A 22,440-nucleotide genomic window follows, 5' to 3' on the forward strand; every position below is an offset into this window, starting at 1 on the left:
GGTAGTATAGCCTGCAGATTTCCTCAGTGGTGATTTTTTGTTTGTGTAGACTTATTATGTACAACAGTGGGCCTGCAACCAGTTCCTGAGAAACTCACTAGGAGCCCCACCTATTTAGTAATAGTTCTTGGTATGGATTTACCAGAGTAGGCTACAAAAGCTGTAATCCTCAAGATAACATACTAGCTGTTTTCACAAAGTTATTAACAGATTTTTATTAATATTTGTTTTTTAAAATTAAATCCAAGCTTGAGATTATCCACAGTGACTCTTGATGTTTTTAGAATTTTTCATTTTAAAATAAAGAATATGTAGTTGGGAATACCTTGAAATTTTCATTGTTGTCCTCAGGAGACGTTAGCATGTGGTTGTATTTCCAGCTATGCAGTAGGATCAGATATGATTTATGTTTCCCCATAATCATGTGTCAAATCACACTTTTCCCGCTTTATACTTGAGCTTCTTTCCTGGAGTAATATTTATGTTGCATACGTAACCACTATTCTGGACACTTCTGATGAGTCACTGGAAAGCATAAATTCTGATGGCTGAATGTTATACTTAAATTCAGGATATAGATATATATAAAATATATTAAGGTTAGGGTAATTAGCTTTCAAAATGATTTGCAGAAAGTTGCGGTGACTTTTCCGATGTTTAAAGTTCAGCAGTTCTTTCAGAATACGTCTAATTCAGGAGTTTTCAGCCTGTTGTAAAGGATTACCCGCCAGGAGTAACAAATGGTAACTAGGATAAAAATGCCTGTTTTCAGGAAGCTTAGACTTTACAGCAATCTTCATCGGTGTTGGAAAATGTATAGGGGCCTGTGAACTGAAAAATGTGACAACTCCCTGATAATTCAGAAGGGAATTAATTCAGGCAGTATCTGCCTGTGTTCTGTAGGAAGAGAGAATAGTTGATCACAAGGTTGCCTTCTGGCTCTCTAATCTGTAAAAAGGTTCTCGTAATTAGAGAACTATCCTTAGCTTTAGGAAACCCATATCCAATTCCTTTCTTTGCCTCAGACTTCCTGTGTGAGGTTGTATCAGTCACTGAGACAAGGATCATTAAAGAAATTTGGGAAATGTCTGTGATGACAGTTAAGTGTGAATCTAAGTACCTGCCTCTTTGTAAAAGACAGTGAAGCGTAGGGATTTGCCGGGAAACATGGATTTGCCGGGAAACATGGAGTGTTTTCTGTGCTTGCTCATTGATGAAGAGGTGCTGGAAGGTATTCAGTGGGAAGGATATTGTCCTAAAAGTCAGCACATATAGCTGCACAAAACCTTCGACCTCTGTAAGACTTCTGTAACTGGACAGCAGATATTCCTCAGGCCCTGACGAGACTGGGCATCTTAAGCTGTTGGATTTATTTACTCTGCAGCACTAAGCAGGCTTGGTAGTAAAATAGGATTGGAATTTCTGCAGTGTGACTTAAGGTTTGACCTTTAAACCAATCCAATTAAAGATAAGATTTGGTTTCCAATCTTTACTTATAGGATTGGAAAACAGAAGCTACAAGGAAAACAAACTAACTCTAATCCTGTATGTATTTAACATAATTCTCTGTAATTACTTTTGCACCCATCCGCTCTGATTCCCTCAAGTCTGTTCTGAGAGATGGATGCAGGGGTTGCCCTGTTCCTGCCAGCTCCTGCAGCTCTGATTCATCACTAGCCAAACGGGGAGGCGGAAGAGGGAGGTTAAGGGGCCTCCTTCTTCCCAGGGGCCACCCTTCTGGGCCACCTGCTCAGGTACTGCTCACCCTGTCCATCACTTGCTTGTCTTCTCGGTATAGAAAGGTAGATTTTCCTTTAGTTTTCCTAAAATCTCCTGCTTCTGGCATGGATGAATCAGATTCACTAAAGAGCCAGATATCCTGTGTTTGGTTTTGCTTCAGTTCTTCAGCTATAAAATGAAGATGATCATATCTTGCACTGAAACTGAGCAGTCCATTAAGTAGTCTCTGTCCTGCATCTGGCCAGTAGGACATTGGCATCTGTCCTGAATTCTTTCCCCTGGGGAGACAGTTTTTCCAGCTGTATTCACCAGGGAACAATAGAAGTCCTGTGCCTGACGCAGAGAGCTGAATGCATTACTGCTGCTGCTAAACAGTGGATGGTGGGGTCTGGAGAGGCAGCTATTTTTGGGTTCTGGTAAATGTTTGTAAAGGATGAGAGAATAAGCTGACTTGTTCTAATTTGGTTTGGGGAAAGAAGGCGCTGGAGGGATCTCAAAACGTGTGTTGGATTCCATGACGGGCCAAGACTGGACTTTTCATTTAATAGGTATTGAATACTAAGGCAATAAGGTGCTGAAATACTGGTGCCATGCAATCGAAAGTGGTAAAAAAGTGTGACATTTTCTGTCATGGAGCCAGTAGGAATAAAGCAAATCAGTTAGATATTTCTTTTTCTGCATATTCCAATCATTGTTGTACTTTCTTTCCATACACTTCTCCAGAATGATTCTTTGAAAATAACCATTTTCTCTTCTTACCTCCCTCCCTCCATGCCAGCACTCAGTGATGGATAATCTGTCCCAAACATACTTATTTGGATTAAGTTATACTGACTAAACATATTGTTTCAGTACTGAGACTGTCTAAAGACTATATCCAGATAGCTACATTCCTTCCTTCCTTCTTTCCTTCTCTGTTTATCCAGACAGCTATGTTCCTTTGATACACAAACACTCTGATTTGATCTAACAGTATTCAGCTGCTTGTGTCCTGCAATCTTAAGCGTATTACAAAGACTTACTTCTTGTCATTTTTCATATATCTGTGTTTTTCTCTCATTGAAGAGAGATTTACAGACAATATACTGTCTCATCATCCATAAAACGGAAAAAAAAATTAATGGGTTATAAGGCTTTTTTCCAAAAAGGCTACGTCAATACATAAGAAATACTTAAAATATGAAGAGCTCCGCCATGAAAAATGTATACAACCTATGTACACTTTTCATAACTGGCTGGTTTCAAAATGTTGCCATTTAACTATGTTGGTTTAACTATGTTAGCTTAACTGTCATGTAAAGTTTACTAATGAAAACTGCTTTCTCTGCAATTTTCAAGAAATAAATATGTAAATTTGTGAAGCAAATACTCCCCAGCTGCCCAAGAATAATAGGATGTAAAATCCTTCACTCAGGCTGGAAAAACAAGTGTTGCTGGAAATCTGACCTGTTATTATCTACTGAAGTCAACAAACAGCCTGCTGCTGACTTCAAATGAGAGGGCTTTGGGTCTGCTCTTGAGAGCTGGCTCATTCAGAACTGCCACCCTGCAAACAAATGGCATTGTTTGGTTTGTACACAACAGATATTGGCACTTTATTCTTGGACTAAACAGCAAATTGTAAATTGTACCTACCCAGTTGGCATTGTCAGTAAGGGAAGGCATGCACTGGCACTTGGTGAAGACGGGATCCCATTTTATTCCTTGCCCCAAGACCTCTTCCAAAACCACTAAGCAACTGAGCGTGTCAGCAGCTGCATCATATCAAAAGAAGTTCCAGAAGTGGTAACAGAGCTCAAGGCTTTAAGGGATTTTCTTTATTGTGGTTAAAATATATATATTTTCCATAGAATATTGCACCCAAGGATTTATTTCCAGAAAAATTAGCAATGCAATCTTCATGAGATATAATCCTGATGTATAATACAAACCCCTGATATAATAGGATTTTCCTTCAGTTTCTTTCCTTACAGATCACTACATACACAGAATTATTGGCTGCCATTCACATGTGCTTGTAGAGAAACTTAGGCTTGTGACCACACTATCTCAGGTCTTTCTTGCATTTTGTCTCTCCTCCATCCCCTTGCTAGCTGAGTTTGGAGGACTACAGCAAAGCAAAGATTCAGTAATCCTTGGCCCATACACTTTGAACATGACGATTCCTATACACAAACCAAATGAACAAATCTTGCTCAAGTATCTCTAACGTATGAGTGTAGGTCTCTTTTGGATCAGACATTAATGGAGGATAAAGTCATGTGAAGAACAGAACTCTTCATCAGCCAGTATCAATTCTGGCCCCTTTCTACAGATACGACTGGCTTCAGGGGTGGGATCGCTGTGTGTGTGTGTGTGTGTGTGTGAGAGAGAGAGAGAGAGAGAGAAAGGGAGAATCCCCTTGATAGGAGCTTGTAGACCTGAGCCTGCATGGGCAGGATGGGGAAGAAAAGCAGACACCATGTGACAGCAGAGGTTTCTCTGGTTCTGCCCAGGTCAGGATAAGATTAAGAATGACAAAGGAGGGACATTGGGCATAATTTTCTTCTGTCATATGCCTATTAGGAATAGAGGACAAAATGGTGAGGGGAAAATATACTGAGCAAAAATGAAGGCCTACTTCTGTGTGAAAGCACACATGGGGTGCAGGAACTCAACTGGCCCCTTGTTTAAATTTATATTTTAATCTCGTGACAGCGGTGATTTTATTTTATTTTACTCGGGGCCTTGCTATGTTTTCACTTTTTTTGCTCACCCCCCAGATGAAGGTGGATATAGGCTTCATTTTCATACTGCCTCCATAATCTTTTTTTGATAACACAGATGATTGGTCTAATTACACAGCAGACTTGTTGATAATGTAGTTTGACTGTTCTGAGTGTCGGGGATTCCTCTCCCAACCCTGTCGAATTTGTGTGAGTGGTTTGTCTAGACAAGGAAATACAAGTACAAATTTAACAACCAGTACAATGCAAGGAACAATGAGAGAGAGCATGCAGGCGTTTGGAAGATACCATCTGTATGATGAAGCATTGAGGAACAGCCTTTCACCATATATCAGTGTGTGTGCAGTGCACAAAATCAGTGTCAGATATCCCAGTTTGGACTAGGGGGAAACAAAGGAAAGAAAGAAAAAAGTGGAGGTTAAAATAGTATGTTAAACTTCAGAACAAGTACGGTTTACAGTATGCAGTAAGCTCTATGGAATGTGCCAAATTTGGCTGAAGTGAAACATTTATGAATGTAAAGGCTCTCATTCTTTTTAATAAAGCTTCATTCAGGACCTAGGTGAAACATTGTTTTTGATCTTTTTTTTTGTCAATAATCCTGCTACTTTTTGCTAGCACGCACATACTACCTGGTGGTTGTCATAGTTATGAAAATGCAAAGAAAATAGTAAAAGTTATCTCAGAGATCCAGTCTTTCATGCTCTAGTGCTAATCCGGCCTGAACTACCATTCAGTGCAAGTTCTGGGCCTATATGAAACATTGTGATAGTAATCTTTCTTCCCCTTCCCCTTTCCCTTCCCCTTCCCTCCCAGCCCAGTTTTTGCAGAGGCGCTGCAGCCTGCACCAATCTTCCTCTGAACCAAGGGCTGAGATTATAGCATTATCAAGGGCATGCTGTTTATAGGTATAGCAAATTTTAGACTCTGTGGAAACTGCAGATGCCCTTGCTTGTTGTTGAGAGTGTGTATGTGATAAAGTGAATTTTCAGATTCATTTTAACTGACTTACCTTGTTAGCTCACGTAACTGAGTTTTCATGTGAACCATGGAAATTAGCCCAATAAATAGCTGAAATATTTTGTGACTTAGTATAATTTAACAGTTGATAATTCTATAATATCTGCTTTCTGTTTGTCATTTAGGAACTCAGGTCTTCCTTATTTTCTGTTGTTAATATAATAATCCCAGTTCTACCATCAGCAGTGCTCAGAGATGCTGTTGTTGGTTTTTTTTTTTAAATGAGGGAGCTATATAGCCATGGGGATTTTTTTTAACCATGTGATGGTAAAAAGTGCACACATCACATTTGGAGATACTAATGGAGGAGAGCACTAAGTCACTAGTAAACCTGTCTGTGGTCACAGTTTACAAGGGACTAGGAAAATTTCCAGAAGAGGCAGAACGAAGAAGATTTATTAAAGAAAGTCTTTTTCTTACCTGTACAAATCGAAATTCTCGCCAGTTGACACTGTTGCTGACTGAAGGCAAGGAAGTTATTCCCAGCAGAACGAATAAAAAAAATCCTAAAATCCCCAAAGCCAAGTAAGAGTCATTAAGCCAGCTATAAGTGTTAATAAATGGATCTGTTCTGTTGTTCAGTGCCTGAAGAGAAGAAAACATGGTATATATTAAAGTGATAGCAGTTTTAGGATCAATATGTGGAAAAAATATCTTTTAAGAAAACTGGAAGAATATTGTTATATATTAACTTTATACCATTATATAAAATATTATATATAATGTTATATAAAATATTATATATAATGTTATATAAAATGTTATACATAAACTATCTCAAAATGATTAAAAAGAACAGACCAGCTGTCTATTTGGAGATTCTCTTTGAATGGCTACTCAAAAAGCAGAAAAGGCATTATATTACATATAGGTTCTGTGTCCCATTACCTATAATTCTGTGGTGCTGCATGTTTCGCACTGGTGTAGATTTACCACTGAGGGCACATATGTGATCCTTTCTTGTTAAATAAAGTCAGACAGTCAGAATTTGCGCCATTCTTAATGGTAAATGCAGAAAGAGGGAAATATGTTTCTTTAAGTTATTCCTAATTTTTATGGCTTTCCTCCTCATTTTGTTAACACACAAACTATGTAGAATGAAGGAGGGAGAGGAGCAAAACTTACTTGGGAGAGAATGAGGCTATTCAGTTTCCATCTTACATAGTAGCGAATTGGAATAACAAAAGTGTACAAAACATGTAGAAAAGCAAATGCCAAGGCTACTAGTCCAAGTTGTTTCCGACACAGCATCCATTTGTCCAGCCAGTCTGGGAAACGACTGTATTTGGTACCTCTGTATAACTGAATAATTGCAGCAAGTACACCAGGAAGATAGACCAAGGCAAGAAGGCTGAGTGCCACTATAGGGCAGATCCGATTTGGAATGGAAATTGCAATAAAAAATGAAAAATCTTGGTTTTCATAAACGTAAGGGTAAATTACATCACGAATCAAAGAGTAGAAGAAGAAGAAGGCAGTTAGGCCAAGAGACAAAAAGATGGGAAACTTCCACATTGGAAAGAGCTGCAGAGGGTAATTTTCTATTTCCTGAGCAGCCAGGAGAGATCCCCGATCTAATGGTGTGAGACCCACTGCACGAACGATATCCATCACCATTTGTTTAGCTTTCTCGTCATCTCCACAGACAAACACCTGCAGCCAAAAACAAACAGAAATGTTATTTTGATAAACTGTTGTGATACTTTTTAGTGCTATCCTGCATGGATGTGGAACATGAGCATAACTACTCATTGGCTTCCTTGCTAGCCTTGACCTATAGGTTATATCTTGACCAACAGGCCCAAGAACTAAGAATCAGATCTTTTCCTGATCTGAGAAAGAGAGGAGAGGAGAAGGAGATTGTTCCAAGTGACAAAATTGTATCTACGAAACAACAAACCGTAACACACGTGGTACAAGTTTTTGCCTAGAATACTTGGATTTTAACATAACTTTTGAAGATCCTGCAAGCCGCTTGTAAGCACATGTGGTGACATGAGATTCTGTAAGACTCTGGATAGGAGCAACGTATTCCATTGACATTACAGTGGTTCATAAGGACTCCAGGGAGCTGGGCTCAGAGATTATTAAAACGCAGTTGCCCTCTCACAAAAGTAAATATTACTTCTTCCTATGTCTAGTAACATAATGAAGAAAGCCTCTTTTCTCTGGGTGTGAAAGACAGTACTCCTTTTGGAGCTGCCAAAAGGGGAGCAATCTCTGCTTTTAATTTATCTCATTATGATGAAGGCTTTTGGAGCCTAGGCTGGAAAGACCATGGCCTTTAGTTTTACTAAAACCGTTTGCCTGCCAATCTAAAGTAAAGTTAAGAATGGTTTGAATAGCCAGCTGATACAGCGTGTCATGCAAGGACACAATCCCTCAGAGCAGCAGATAGCAAGGCAATCATAAATGATTTTTCTTCAGGTAAGCTGTGCTTTGTTGCTTCCTAGGACCAACCCTGTGCTTGCTTGTCTGTGGTCAAGGAGCCTGTTAAAATGGTTTGCCCCTATTGTTTGGTTAGACTTCCTTGTTGATAGATGTTGATTTAGAAAACTTAATTTCTTCACCTTTCAGCTCACTTCTGTTGCTCATACTCTTTCTATTGCCCCATCAGATCCCTCTCCTCCTTTTTTTTGCTCTCTTCATTTTGTTCTTGTTTTGGTATATTCCTCCTCTATCCTTTCTCTTTAACTTTACATTCCAAGTGAACAATTGATGCAGCTGTCATTTCTGCATGACTTTCTGTCTGTCTCTTTCTTTGTAGCTCTGGTTTCTTTCTTTCCTTGCTTCTCTGATCTCTCCTAACTTCTTACTGTGTTTTGAGGGTTATCAAAAGGCACGCTGTCAATATTCCTTGTCATGTCATATTACAGCCCAAAACTAAATTTTAGCTCACATTTAATTTGATATCTCACCTGTCTCAACTTTACCTGATTTGTATATCCCATATGTGTTTTTTGTCTAATTGTTAACAAACTGTATGTTATAACATACCGTAAACTGCCGTTGCTCAGTCTTACCTGTCGACTTGCGTCCAGTGCACCAGATTGCAAGGCCCAGGCTGACACAGTGTTAAAGGCTTTCACAACCTTAGCACCTGGGATCAGCTGAGCAAGGTATTCTGCGTTGGATTGAGAATATTGATTTAATTTTAAGTTGTTGCTTACATCCACCAACACTTTTCCGTGGAGTATTTCTGCTAATGGTATAAGGAAGTTGTAATGTTGCCTCGGGATTGCTATAATGATGATGGTAGCTTTCTGTGCAGCCTCTGTGTGGCTCAACACCTCTGCATCTTTGGGAATCAGGCTGGATGGCTGCAACTGTCGGCTTCCAAACACAACGGAGTAGCCGGACTGAATCATTTTATACCCCAGAGCTCTTCCAAAATCTCCTGTTCCAAATATGCATACTGTCTCTTTTTTGTTGGAAGTGGTAGAAGTCAAAGCCATTATGTTAGAAGGATTTGTATTCATCTATTTAAAAAAAAGTAATAGGAAAAAATAAGCAAAACATCAGTCTATTGAAAATGACAGGTTAATATCGGCTCTGGCTATACAAAATAAACGTGAGAGTTTTCGTGCTTCCCAGTGTGCTTTCTGGACACTCTTCTGAATACATACTCTCAGAAGATTTCGGTACAGTTTTTAAAAACAAGTTCAGGTTATTCAATTCTTCATCTCTTACAATACTCTCCATCCATCTTACGATTTTTAATATTCAGCTGAACTGTTATTGTCTTCTTCTTGCAAAGAGAAAGAGGGAGGGAAGGATACAGGAGCACAGGCAGCAAGAGCTGCACCATACTTCTGAGTCATTTCTACTTTTTCGTGTTATAGAAACACATGAAAGAGGAGTGCACTAATGAGATTAGCACCTGGAACGTCATTTCATAAAATACTTGAAGAGGAGATAGTAGAAAAGCTAGCTACAAACTTATGTGTTTTCCTCAGTATTTCTGTAATAGGACTAGACAGTGCCCGTTTGTTTTATTATTGTTCTCCAAATTCCTGAAGAAATTCCTGTGAAGCATTTGGCCAGTGGAACTGAAATATTTCATGTTGGACTTTTTTTTTTTTGACAGTTATATATTAGTCATTACTGAAAATTCTCTTTGAGGTTTTTATCTTGCCTTCTTTATCACTATACCTGGTAGCTCCAAAGTCTTTAATGTATTATCCATGTCATAGCAGTACATACACTCTGTGCTTACAGAGTGAGATCCATGATACACATATGGAACCAAGAAGGTTGACTCCAAAGGTCTTGCAATAGAGCCACATACTATTATGTTTACTTTACAAAAGGTGAACTGAGGACAGAGAGGCTATGGCCCAAAGGCAGATCTCCCAGAGGAGATCTTGAGAAACCTCTCTGCTAGAATGGCCAATAATTTAGGACTTAGAACAGCTATTTAATTTGCAGGAGGCCTGATTCTCCGCATCTCAGGTGAATATATTAATTAAAGATGTGAGAATAACTGATTTTCCAATTTGCAGGAAGGAATTGCGTGAAATGGTTAGCTAGACCTGAAGCAAATTGCTTTGCTACTGTTGTTTATTAACCTTTCACTTACATTCTTCTAAGAAGCACTATTCAGAATGAAGTTATGCCATTTAGGAATATTGAGATGATATTCTTCAGCTTATTTTTAAATTTCTTTTTATCCACAATATTTTTTTTTTCCTTTTTAAAAATCTGGCATGATTTTAAATTGATTGGCCCAAAACTTGCACTTCCTTGGTGAATGAAAAAAATCAAACCTAACCTTCCCTCTACCCTGCTTGAGCTCGAGTTGAGGGGTATGAGTGGGAGATGCACACATGATTTTGGTGTTTGGTGTAGGGCATAAGCTGCACTAGTAAGACAGACAGAGAAATGCTTATTCTGAGAATCCTTTGTCAAGATTTCAGCTTGGACTAGAGCTATGTGCAGCTTGCTAGCCCTCAGGTGGCACCAGTGCCTTTTCAGCCCTGTTGTTGCCTGCCAGTGAGCTGTAGGAGCCTTTGGTTTTAGACAACCACCAAGGGAATGTTGTTTTGGCCGGTAGGGCAGGGCTTTCATTCAGGCAGAGAACTGCCTGAACAGCTTTGCACTCATGTCCTATGTGACTCGCCTAGGTGCCGCAGGGAGCGTTGTGGTGCAGCAGGGTGTCAACCCTAGCTTTCCTGAGGCTGGCACCCCAGCTACGCGGCTGGACGCTGTCTTCGTGTACTTCATGAAGTAACTGTCTGAATGCAAAAAGAGATCCTCAGAGGGACTCATCTGAATGTATCTTGCATATTTGTATGCTCTGACACATGCATACAAATGCAAAGTCTTTTGGCATGTTTAAAAAATCATTCTCTGAGGGCTTTATTAATTCCCATGAGGCTCTAATGAGAGTAAAGCTATAAAATTCCCTTTTGTGGATAGTCTGTATTTCAAAGCAGAACAGAAGAGTTTCATATGTTATATTAATGGCTGCAACTCATTAGATAGTAAGACTCAGTTTTACTTTCTCTAATTTTCTTTTTAACAAAGTAGTCTCCTATCTAAAATGGGGAATAAACCTTGTTTGTAACATACCGTCGTCCAGCTGAAAACTTCTGTCTCTGCCCTCAGGAAATCATTAAGCTGGTGCTGAATGAATGCGCAAATTATTCTTCTTTCCAAAGTAAGATTGAAAATAGAAACTCAAATGGCTGTTATCAGGTAGTATATTTGGTAGATCAGTTAAAGTTATGTATTGTTTAAACTTTTAAAAATATTTAATATGCACTAACAAGAAATACATCTTTAAAGTGTTTCCTGTGTTCGTTAATACGGAACACCTTATTTGCTAGTCAACACTGAACTCATCTTGTCTGGAAAGAGAAAAAGAGGGAGATGAAAAGAAAGATGAATGCAAGGAATGCTCTTTTTAAAAAATATTATTTCTTAGAGCATTATCCAATATATGAAGAGCCTTCTACATGGTAATTAATATTATTCCATAGAAAGTTGAAGAGAGTTGAAGCTGCCTCTAATGCTGATGGGCTAATCTAACATAATCCAATTTTGAACAAAGGAGACAGTTTGTTTGAAAAAGGCAAAATGTAGCTTTTCTTATTAAGAATTATTTAATAGGGATGCATATAGCTGTTACTGAAACTCTGTTATGATGGTGCACATTATGTATCAGAAATAAACTGGTCACCAATGAATTTCTTAACAAATAAAGTATATTGTAAACCTTTGATTAATTGTGCATCAGCTATACTCCTGGGAATGACATGCAAATGGCAAGGCAAGTTTGATTTTAAATTCCAGGAATTACTGTAACATAGCTGTAATGAGAGAAGGTATTACTTTGCCATAGCATAAGCTGTTTTGCTTATATGCTGAAGAAGGCCGTCACATAACCTCTGGCTCACTCGGGGTCTGCGAGCTCAGCCCTAGCGCTTGCCAGCAGGGTCTCGGGAGCAGCAGATGGCAGCAGCGGTCTGCTCTGAGCTCCTGCGTAAGTTGGGCGCTCTCCAGGGGAAAACAGAAATACCGACCAAGAAGCACATAAAAAGCATTCTCAGTTCTTGTATATATGTGCCCATATATTACCTGTGAAAATGCCGTAGAGATTTGTATCCATACATAATATTTTTGCTTACGTCTGTCCCCCTTACATGAGAGAACTAGTGATGCTTTTTGGTTACTTAAAAGATAATCCATGCAAAGCTTCTGTAATGATTAACTGTCTGCTTTCTCTTTTGCATTGTTAATGTTTTCTTATACAGTGAATTATCCCATTTTCCTTAAAATTTATGGTAATCGGTCAGCTGATCACCACTTGATCAGTAATAAAAGAAGACACTGGAAGAACAAAAGAAGCAAACTGTGCAAAACTGCCATTAACTGCCCAGTGCATAAACACAAGATGAATTGGATGAAGATAAAATTTTGGTTTAGCAACTATATAGAAATACTTCATTTATGCAGAAATTTGAATGAAGACAAACATGTTGCTTTGTGCATGAGAAAAAGGAGGGATTACATAGCAGAAGCACTGCCACAGATGAAGTGTAATACCAAAGTGAAAAAGGAGAGATGGGACAGAGACATAGACTGGGATGGAAAACCAGAAGATCAGAAAGATATAACGTGAAGTGACAAATAAGACATCAGTGGAATGATTCAAAAGGTAGAATGACAAGATGAAAGCAACAGGAAAGAAATTTTTACTACTTACCTTTAAAAAAGAAGCGAAACAAATAGCTCTCAGTGTGATCTCAACAGATTATGTCTATCTCCCTCCCTAGGGCAGGATGAACTACACTGAAACCAAGTCTGACAGATGCCTGTCTAACCTGTTTGTAAAATCTTCCTGTGATGGGTATTCTGCAATCTCCCTCATGTACTATTGTTTCACAGTCTGTAGTATTGGACAGATTTTCTATATCTAATCTAAATTGCCTCCTTCACAGTAGACCTTGATGCCCATTTATTTTGCTCCTCTATAGGGCAGCCTTTGTTGTACATGAAAGCTGTTATCATACCACACTTTTCTTCGCTAGATAAAATGACTCCAGATCTTTCTCTCCAACTCATGCTTCTGAGTGTTGATCATTCTCATTGCTTTTCTCTGATCTTTGTAGGCTAAGTTGTCCCGAATGTTGATTAAAAGTATAGTGCTAAAATTGAGTGCAGCACTCTAGCTGAGATCTTACTGGCTTCATCTGCCTTATAGGAAATATACTGTCTCATTTGCCTTATTCACAACGTACTGTTGATTCATAGTCAGCTTGTCATGCATTATGGCTGTGTACTTTAAGCAGTGTGGTGCAATAGGAACAAAGATGAGTGAAAGAGCGGGTGCTGAGCACCCGGTGTACACCACTGTACATGTGTTAGAGATTTTTAGCTTGAGCTAGCTTTAGTCTAGTACCACAGTCTGAGTGCCCGTTAGCAGCTGGAGTGTGCTAGGTGTGCACCTGGAGCACATCTGGCTCTGTTTTCACTGGAAAGGAATCTAGGTTCGTATGTCCCAAGATCTCTCTGTGATGTAAACCACAGCATGATTAGTGGTGATTTGCTTCAACAGTGTGTTTCTGATCAGAACTAAAATACTAGTGTAAGTGCATCCTCTAACACCCGCATCCTTTAATACCAAACCGCTCCCTAGCCAATTGCTCCATCCTCTATTTACACAGTTATTTCTGGCTCAGTGCAGTATCGTGTACTTGTCCCTATAGAATAGCGACATATTTTTTCAAATTGTAGCTTCAATTTTTCAAGATAATTTTGATTTCTAAGCCTGTCCCCTGATGTGCTTGCAGCCCTTTTTAACTTTGTCAGCTTGTCAGCTTTAATAAATATACTGTCTATTTCAGCGTCTAAGCCATTTAATGAAATTCCTGAATCGTATTTTAGCCAGGAAAGACACTCCCCTCCTCCAGATATCTGCAAGTAGTGTAGTTTTCCAGAGGTTAACTGATAAGACTAAGAATGGTTCTTCAGCTAGTTCTGCAGAAACTTACTTTATACTAGTTTAATCTAGGCTGCGTTTTCCTAGTTTGCTAATGAAAATGTTCTGTAACATTCACCATACTAAAAACATCACTTATGTCAAATTGTATAGCCTGCATGATTCACAAGGCCCGTTACCCTGTTATAGGAGGAGATTAGGTTGGTTTAGCATAATTTGTTCTTGATTAATTCATGTGCCTATAACCCATCTCTTTCTTATCTTGTATTTGCTCCCTGTGTTTGTTCAAGAATTGTACTTGAATGGATTGGGCCATAATTCTCCACTTCCTCTTTCTTCTCATTTTTAAAGACAGAGGTTATTCTTGCCTTCCCAGTCTTTCTGAACTTTACTTGTCCTGCACAGTTCTTAAAGACAGCTATTAATGGCTGTGAAAGTTCTTCAGTTAGTTCCCTGAGCAATTTGAGGCGAGTTTCATCAGCCTCGTTGGTCTGAAGTCATTTAACTTACCTAAGCAGAATCTAATCTGTTTCTTCTGTTATTTAGCCTGCATTCTCAGCTCTTTGTTACTGCTGTAAGCCCTTTTATCACTGTTGACACTGTTCAGTGTAGTGAAGAAAGAGGAAAGTAGGCATTACAGGGTTGTCTTTCTCCAAGTCATTAGTCAACAGCTTTCTCTCAGTTGAGTGGTGGATCAATCCTTTCCTTGACTTTTCTTTTACAGTCCATATTTTTGTTTGGATCATAGTTTTTTGGTTGGTAGTTGTTAGGCCCTCTCTTTCCCATACTCTCAAGTTCTCCAAAGTCAAACAATTTCTCTCAGAAACAGAGTTAATTCTCATTGTTTTATTAGTTGATTATTGCGTATACCGACAAGTAGAAGTAATCCCTAAATGTTTTTCTGTAAGTGAGACTCCTGCTTTGCTCTGGAAGGTCTGAGACCTGAGTCATCTATGATCAAAATGTGTATGCTAGACAAAAGTGGCCAAGTACACTAACATTAAAAATGGCAGCCTATTAAATGAGGTAGAAAAAGAGAACAAGTAACATCTAACTTCTTGCATATTTAGTATTGCAACTTTGGATGTATCTTTATGAAGTATTTCACAGCATGTACTTTATTCAGTAGTCCTGGTGTAACGTGGAGAACAAGTGAAATGTGATTTGAAAAGACACCTCAGAAATACATGTCCACTACTCTGAGGCAATCTTGTTTGCTTAAAATTCCATGTTACTGTTCCCACAGAGAGAGAAAGAGAATGCACTCTGTAACAAATACTGTTCCTTATAACCTGACAGTTGTAGAACCAAATCTGCCCTAAATTATAAATTTCATTTTCTAAAGTTGAAAGACACATGGCAAAACTACTGTCCCATAATTAATCCAGTACTTACTTACACACATAAAGAAGAAAGCAGAATAGTTCCTGACAAACATATCACAACGCATTATTCATGAATTTTCTTTCAAGTAAATGAATGTCTGCTGTTCTTCTCAGCAAAACGTCCTGAGCTCCAATTTCTGACAAAGCTGATAAAAACAAATTGTTTGAGACAATAAATCCTACTACAGAGGACATCATGCTTCCCATATCTTCACTTTTTATCAGGAGAACACTAAAGCTGCCTGGATGCTCTTTGGAGAGATGAAGTATAGTAATAAATAGATATGCTTAATGCTGTCTAAATCATAACAAAGTACTGAGAGAACTGGAAATCTCACCACCTCCAACAGGTCCTATAAATACCCAGCTATAACCTGAGTAATTTTCTCAGTCTTTTAGGGCTGTTGTACTGTTTTGAGTTGTATAGGTATTAAGCTTTAATCTGAACTAGTCTACTGCAAGGAGAATGAAAAGATTTCATAGAATACCTGAAGCTGAGAGAGTGAGAGAAGGAGAGAGACAAGCCTGCCTAAAGCCCATGTCAGGGGGCAGTGGATTTATTCCAGCAAGGTCGAGGCATGTTCTGGGACCCTGGCTGAGCCACTTAAATACATGTCTTCAGATCCACAGTGCTGGTAAACACCTCCTGTATTCCTGCTGTGTCCTCTGTGCCTCTCTTCCCTCACTGTAAAGCTATTCTTCTGAGCATCTTTTATCTATGATTTAGAGATATTAACAAATAGCTCTGTGAGCACTAGAAATAATGAGGCTGAGATTCCTAGGGATTTGTGTTTCTTGGTTGATAACAAGGGCTGACTGAAGCCATTCCAGGCACGGGAGATCACTCCTATAAGTTTTCTTCTCATGTGGCTTTTCAGGTGTTTAAATGTGTGTAGTCATAGTGTATAGTCTTTCATTTTGTCAGGACTCTCCTGTGGGGTCTTCAACCTCTGCACAGCTACCTTTTCTTATGACATGTAAGGAAAGAAATCTTAGAGTCCTCTCTCCTCCTGGTATATTTGTTTGAAATCAACCCTAAAAAATGATTAGGAGGGACACACAAAAACATACGTTCACTCATGAATACCTCAGAATGCTCAGAGAAATCTGATTTCCTACAAAAATCAGGCTAAAATAATGGACATCCTAAAATGCATGATGTATGTGCATCTATCTATCTATCTATCTATCTATCTATCTATCTATCTATATCTAAAATACGTATATGCATATATATATATGGACATACATACATATACACATAAATACACACACACACACACACACACACACACACACACACATGCCTGTACCACCAAAAGAGAAGGAAACAAGTGAGAAACTGCTTTTGAATTGTAATCTGATGTCATTCTGGTCTGTCAAAAGACAGTGAGAACTAGGCAGAGGTAGGTTATTTGAAATGCTTTTACTGACAGTCCATCAGTAGGATATGTCTAGACTATTATTAACTGGATATGCACCAGCAACCAATCAAAATCAGACATTCAAAATGATAAAAATTTAAGAGTTCAAGAAAAATATTCATCATGTTCTCTAGGAATCTGTGATAAACCCAATTCTCTTCCCATTTACACTAATGGAATTGTTAATTTTCAGTTAACTTGCTTTTGGATTGAATTGACATAAATAACAAGAAAATGAAGCCCATTTGTTGCATAACACCTGTGACAAAATCAAAGGTTAACTGTCCGCTGCTGCGCAGGGGCCTCAGTGATAATGTTCTTGGCTTTCTTACGCTCTCGGAAACTTGAGAAGTGGGAGGGAGAGCATGTTGAAAGATTTAAGAAGTGGCACAAATATGAAGTTTTCCTGCCAAAACAAATATATGGGGATTTGCAACATGTCTGGACTTGGGCCAGACAGATTTTACAGAAAGTTCATTAATCTACATTCTCGCTTACACAAGCCTATATGCTAAAATGCTGTCATAAGAAGATCTTTAAAGACACATGATTTAACAGTGGATAATTTTGTCAGCACCCTTACCCACTTGAAATACACTAAAATATATTTATTTGCTCCTTTTGGTTTCTTTTCTATGTCTTTTATATGTACTTGAACTTTTTCATCTATCACTTGATGACAGGCAACTGACATCTGCAGAGACATGCCTGGATCCAGGATAAAATAAATACTGATTTTTTCAGAAATCCAGAAATGATATTTCTCACCAGAAAACCCACAGTTTTAAATGAGACTGCATTTTTCAGTAAGGAAAAATTATTATTAGGCAATCTTTTAAATACTAGTTCTTTCAAACAGAGAAGTTAGTTTTAAAGACTTTAGAAGTCTTTAAACAACAACCTTAAGCTACAGAATTTGAAAATTAATGGCCAAGAAGCCTGAATTTAAAAACATGCTCTTAAGTAAAAAATAGAGGTGAGATTAGTCAAAAATCTGCAGGACTGTTGAGGACAGCATCCTATACTGACAAATGGAAAGGTCTCATTTGTCACTTTTATGCAAACAACAAAAGAAAAGCTAGGTCTTTTGGTAGTGCTACAGGTTGGTGTTCTAGAATTTGTATTAAATTTCCAATGCAGCTATTTAAGAAGAAAAGCTCATTTAAATCTGCATAGGGGAAGTACTGAGTGATCTTCTGCTCTGTCTGTATAGATCTTCCATTAATTTTACCAGCCAAAGAATTTAGATCTGCTGGGTGCCTTTCAGGATGCGGTTTTCCCCCAAATATCTGAGTGGTCATAGCTGAGATCAACAGAAAACTCTGACTGTAATACTGCCAGAGCTGCTTACGCCTACCGGAAGTCACTGAGATTTATTCAATGTAATTTGGGGTAAAAGGGAGCTGAGTGTGTGTCAGGAGGTACAAAATAAAGTATTATGCTGTTTTCATAATTACCTAATTGGGCAAAATAATTCCCCCCTGCAGGGTGACGCTCTCATGCTGCTCTAGCAAGGAAATGCAAAAGAAAATGAGGAACTGTTTTCTGAATAAACTTATTGTCTTTATTATGTTACCGTTTTATGCTATTAAGGTTATTGCATAATTACCCACTTGTTGTGAGTACTAGTGTCTTCTTTTACATGTTTCCTGCTCTCATAGTTCTTGTAGCATGGGACCACCCCAGGGGAAACCTTAGTCAAACATTCCTAATGCTCTAATGATGCCAGAAAGTGCTTTTGTCCTTGGCAATCAACCTCTCTGCTAAATTTCTTAGCATTTAAGGCTTGTTTATCTAGTGGTCTACAGACACGTTTCCATAGTTGGTATCACTAACGGATTGGTGGTAGACAGCAGTAAAATACTTTGATCCCAGTCCTCAGGTGCTGTAAGTTGCCAGAGGCGGATGGCTGAGCTGTTTTCACTGATGATCAAGCAGTTTATAGCAGATTATTATAATTAAGCACTTTTGAAGTGCCAAGTTGTATGAAGCTCTGGCAGGGTTCAGGATGTAGAACTCAAATGAGATTTATTAATATTCTCATTGTTATATTACTGTTTATGGAAAGTTTTTCTGCACATTCAAATTTTTGCTAGCGAGTCTACTCCACTTTGGAAAAGCCCATACAGGGAAATCATCAAGAGTTAAGAACCAGTCGTCCTTCCTGACATAATCTTAATGTCATGTATTCCAAAGCAAACCATGTGATCTACAGTTCCCAAGAGAGTTTTTTAGCTAGCGTTATCACTGAACCAGGGGTATGTGTATCACTTTGCCAGTGCAACATGAGAAATGGCTTAGCCAAACATCAGAAGAGCAATTCTGAGCGAAGCAGTCAGCACACTGCCGAGGGGTTGGGGAAGCAGGCCTGGGAAGTGTTTCCTTGCTGCCCTTCCTCTTCCCCTAACAGGCTAACTACGTTTTTGGTGCCTCCAAACCACAGACAAAATTAAAAAAAAAAAAAAAAGCTTGAAGCTACCTTTGCAGTTCTGTGTCTAGGGGTTACTGTAAAGTCACTGAACTCATGAGGCACTCTTTGTTGATCCTTTAAGTAATCCGCTCACGGATAGCTGGTCCCTCTTCTCCTGCATTTCCAAGAAGCACGGCTATAACTAGTGCTTATCCAGGCTGCCACCCACTGCCCACCACTGTCTGTCTGGAGCACCATGCCCAAAATTGCAACAGCAATTAGGAGAGAGCTGAAGTCAGCAGCCCAGAAAAAAGCCCAGAAAAGAGCAAAATCCAAGCCTAAAAAGAAGAAGAGGAGAACAGGAGACCTAGGTAATGTTACGTGAATTGGCCTGTCAGATATGCTTCCAGCTAAGCCGGGAAAACTATTGATTTAAGCTGGTAGGCTTCAATGGGAAAGGAATCCCAGGACGACAGAAGAGCGAAAACATTGGAGAACTGAATTTATTCATTTCTAATTTGGACAATTTAAACTACACTCATTTTTCACAGGCCAGCCTGGAACATGACGTAATTGAATTTACTTACTGGTTTATTGGCCATGCTCTTACTGAGAGGAATATAGGTTGGAGAAGTTTTGAAAAAAGAGTATGTGAGCCTAAAATAGTGATCTCAAAAGAGGGCCCCTTCCCCCCAACTTTTTTGGTTTTACAGCATGCAGTGACAAAAAAGAAAAAATTTGAACTGCAAATAAGTGCGTGTGAAGGTGACATTCACATTATCTCCCCCCACCTTTCCGCCCTAAAAATCAGTTTTCAAAAACCAAAATTAATGTACATTGAAATGGTTGGAAGAAAAATGAACTCAAAATGTTAACATCTATAAAATGTGCTGCAGAAAATAAAATGTAAATAAATACTGTTTTGACTCCATTTATCACTAGCCCTGTTACTAGGAACAAAATGGGAGAAATAGTCAGCTCAAATCTTGAAATTACTAGATAAACAGATTTTTAATAAAAATAGACTGGGAAGCAGTCAGAGAAGCCTTACAATATGCAGATTTGAGCTACCATCTCTGAAGATCTCATTTACTGTCTCTGTATTTGTGATACCCAATAGAAATGGATTTGTAGAGTGAAAAAGGTGGTTCTGAGCACCTAATGTCCTCACTATACATATTGCAGGGGTTTGGCTTTGAACTAGCTCTAGTCTGGTCCAGTGAGCTGAGTGCCTGTTACTGGTTGGATTGTTTCGTTTCATCCAAAAGCAACTGAGACGGTATGTCCCAAGACTTCCCTGTGATGTGAAACCAAGCATGATACCTGGAGGAGAGCAAGAGAGTCAGTTCCAAAACAAGCTCCAGATATGAGATAAAATGCTAATCTATGCAATGCACTTAATAATGTGCCTGTACAAGACAAAGCAGATCACTTATCCACCTTCTCTGCATATAACTAAGAGGAATAATTTAAAAACTTGCCACCTGCCTGACATTGCAGAAGCATGACAAGCACTTAACATGCATATATAAGCAATTCTCAATATGGATGAAGAAAGTACAGGGATGCTTGATTCCTGTAAGCTATTGGAATATTTTGGTATGCAGTTACAGTATTATCATCTCAGTTATTACAACTTCATGGTAGTCTAACTCATTGCTATCAACAAATCTCGGAGCTTCAGGAAGGCCACATCTAAAAAAGAATTTAAAGCTTCAACTAAATGCATCATTTTATAAAATTACAACAATCTGAAAAAAATGGGCTGTAGTGTGAGTGACACTTTATGTTTGCAGGTTTAGAGGGGATATGAAATTTTCTTGTATCAAAGCTGAAGAACAGTTCTGACAGCTGCAAATGTTCTCTGAATTAATTACGTGGTATTGGTAGAAGACAATGTTTTAGAAAAATCCATTTCTTCCTGTAGTATTGAAGCTCCTTGCTTATAAAATATTAAACAGGACTAAAATCAGTATGCTGCTTGAACCGGAAGAGAAAACACGAAGTGCACATAGAAATCCAGAAGCAAAAAGAATCTTTAGTTCCAAGAGTTATTACCAATAACTTATGATTTGGGGTAAATAAAGTGCCCTGGGACTGGGCCGACTTGTCTACTAAAATTCAAACCAGAAATTTGCATCTGTCTTAGGAAAGAAAATCTGCTTTCCAGCTTCATCATTTAAACCTCCAACCCATATTTGCAGAAGCTTTCTCCACTTCTGTATATAAAACAAACACTTCAAAGATTACATAAACTTGTCATCAGCTATTGTAAGCTCTCTGAATACCAACTGGCTAATCCAAAGTTCTGGTTGTCATAACTTTACAGATACAAAACCTTTCTTATATCTCAGTGCTTCCGTATATCAACTCTTAGTGAGCTAATAGGTTGTGTAATGTCAATACAAAGCCAAGAGACGTGCTCTGGCTTTGTATTTTTTAGCTAGCAGGGAGAAGCACTGGGTAAAATTATAACAGGAGACTTTAAAAAGTTAAGTTCAAGCCCACCTGAACTTCACAGGTTGACTGCTTAACTATGTTGTTCACTGTGCCCACCTACAGAAGTGAGAGAAACCTGAGAATCATCTCCGTAAAACTTACCTATGCACTCGACCTTCTGAGATCTCCTTAGGCAAGCAGTGCTTTCCCACTGCTTGTGCTGAAGCAAGAGCTGGCCTGAGGAGCTGCAGAGAAGTCCTATTGCTTGAAGCTCAGTGTAGAAACCCAGACAGCCTCACAGGCATTTATCTAGTGGAAGCCAGGGAGAGAGCATAGGGGAGGGAGAGATCAGGGGATTTTGCAAGCCTTGTCTGTCTGTGAAGGGTGAAAGCACTTCCCGTCAAAGTCTCAGGGAAAGTCCCAGCCCTTGTATTTACAGCTGAGGTGAAGCTGCTGTGGTTGCTTTTGTCATACTGGCACTGACTTGCCCCTTGGCTATCAGCCAGCACTGAGGTTTGGCAGCGTTCCTCCGCTCTTGGAGGACTAGCCTGAGAATTGCGTCAAGCAAGAATGTTGAAGAAGGGTAACAGCAACTATTTGCCTGGAAGGAGAGCTTCTCGTTTATGTCACTACTCTCTTGTGCCATTTCAGCCATGGGTAGGGACAATGAGAATGTCACATTGAGATGAAAGGAATGTGGCGTGGAGAAGTTGGAAATTACCTGATCTCTGAGATTGTCTAGATATTCTTGGCAGCCACAGCAATCCAATGGAGAAATGCATCTTTAAGGGATGGGCCTCTGGGAGGATGCAAAGCTTTTGATGTTACACATCTGCTTGGAATGGGACATAAT

At 38.9% G+C, this 22,440-nt stretch overlaps 1 protein-coding gene across 2 annotated transcripts; it reads right to left on the minus strand.

The window, feature by feature from the left end:
* Positions 1-200: 200 nt before the first annotated feature.
* STEAP4 (STEAP4 metalloreductase) lies at positions 201-22,062 on the minus strand. 2 transcript variants are annotated; one of them, XM_068934730.1, is made up of 6 exons: positions 21,750-21,968; positions 11,058-11,111; positions 8,510-8,965; positions 6,612-7,139; positions 5,907-6,071; positions 201-4,846 (listed from the first exon to the last, which is right to left on the minus strand). In XM_068934730.1, the coding sequence occupies exons 3-6, from the start codon at positions 8,963-8,965 to the stop codon at positions 4,577-4,579; spliced, it is 1,419 nt and encodes a 472-aa protein (XP_068790831.1). In that variant the 5' UTR covers positions 11,058-11,111; positions 21,750-21,968; the 3' UTR covers positions 201-4,576. The 2 variants fall into 2 exon arrangements, with proteins under 2 accessions (XP_068790831.1, XP_009673189.1); XM_009674894.2 differs by lacking the exon at positions 11,058-11,111 and having other exon boundaries at positions 21,750-22,062.
* Between the last annotated feature and the right edge of the window lie 378 nt (positions 22,063-22,440).

The sequence above is a fragment of the Struthio camelus genome, chromosome 2 (assembly GCF_040807025.1).
Source record: "Struthio camelus isolate bStrCam1 chromosome 2, bStrCam1.hap1, whole genome shotgun sequence".
Taxonomy (NCBI): Eukaryota; Metazoa; Chordata; class Aves; order Struthioniformes; family Struthionidae; genus Struthio; species Struthio camelus.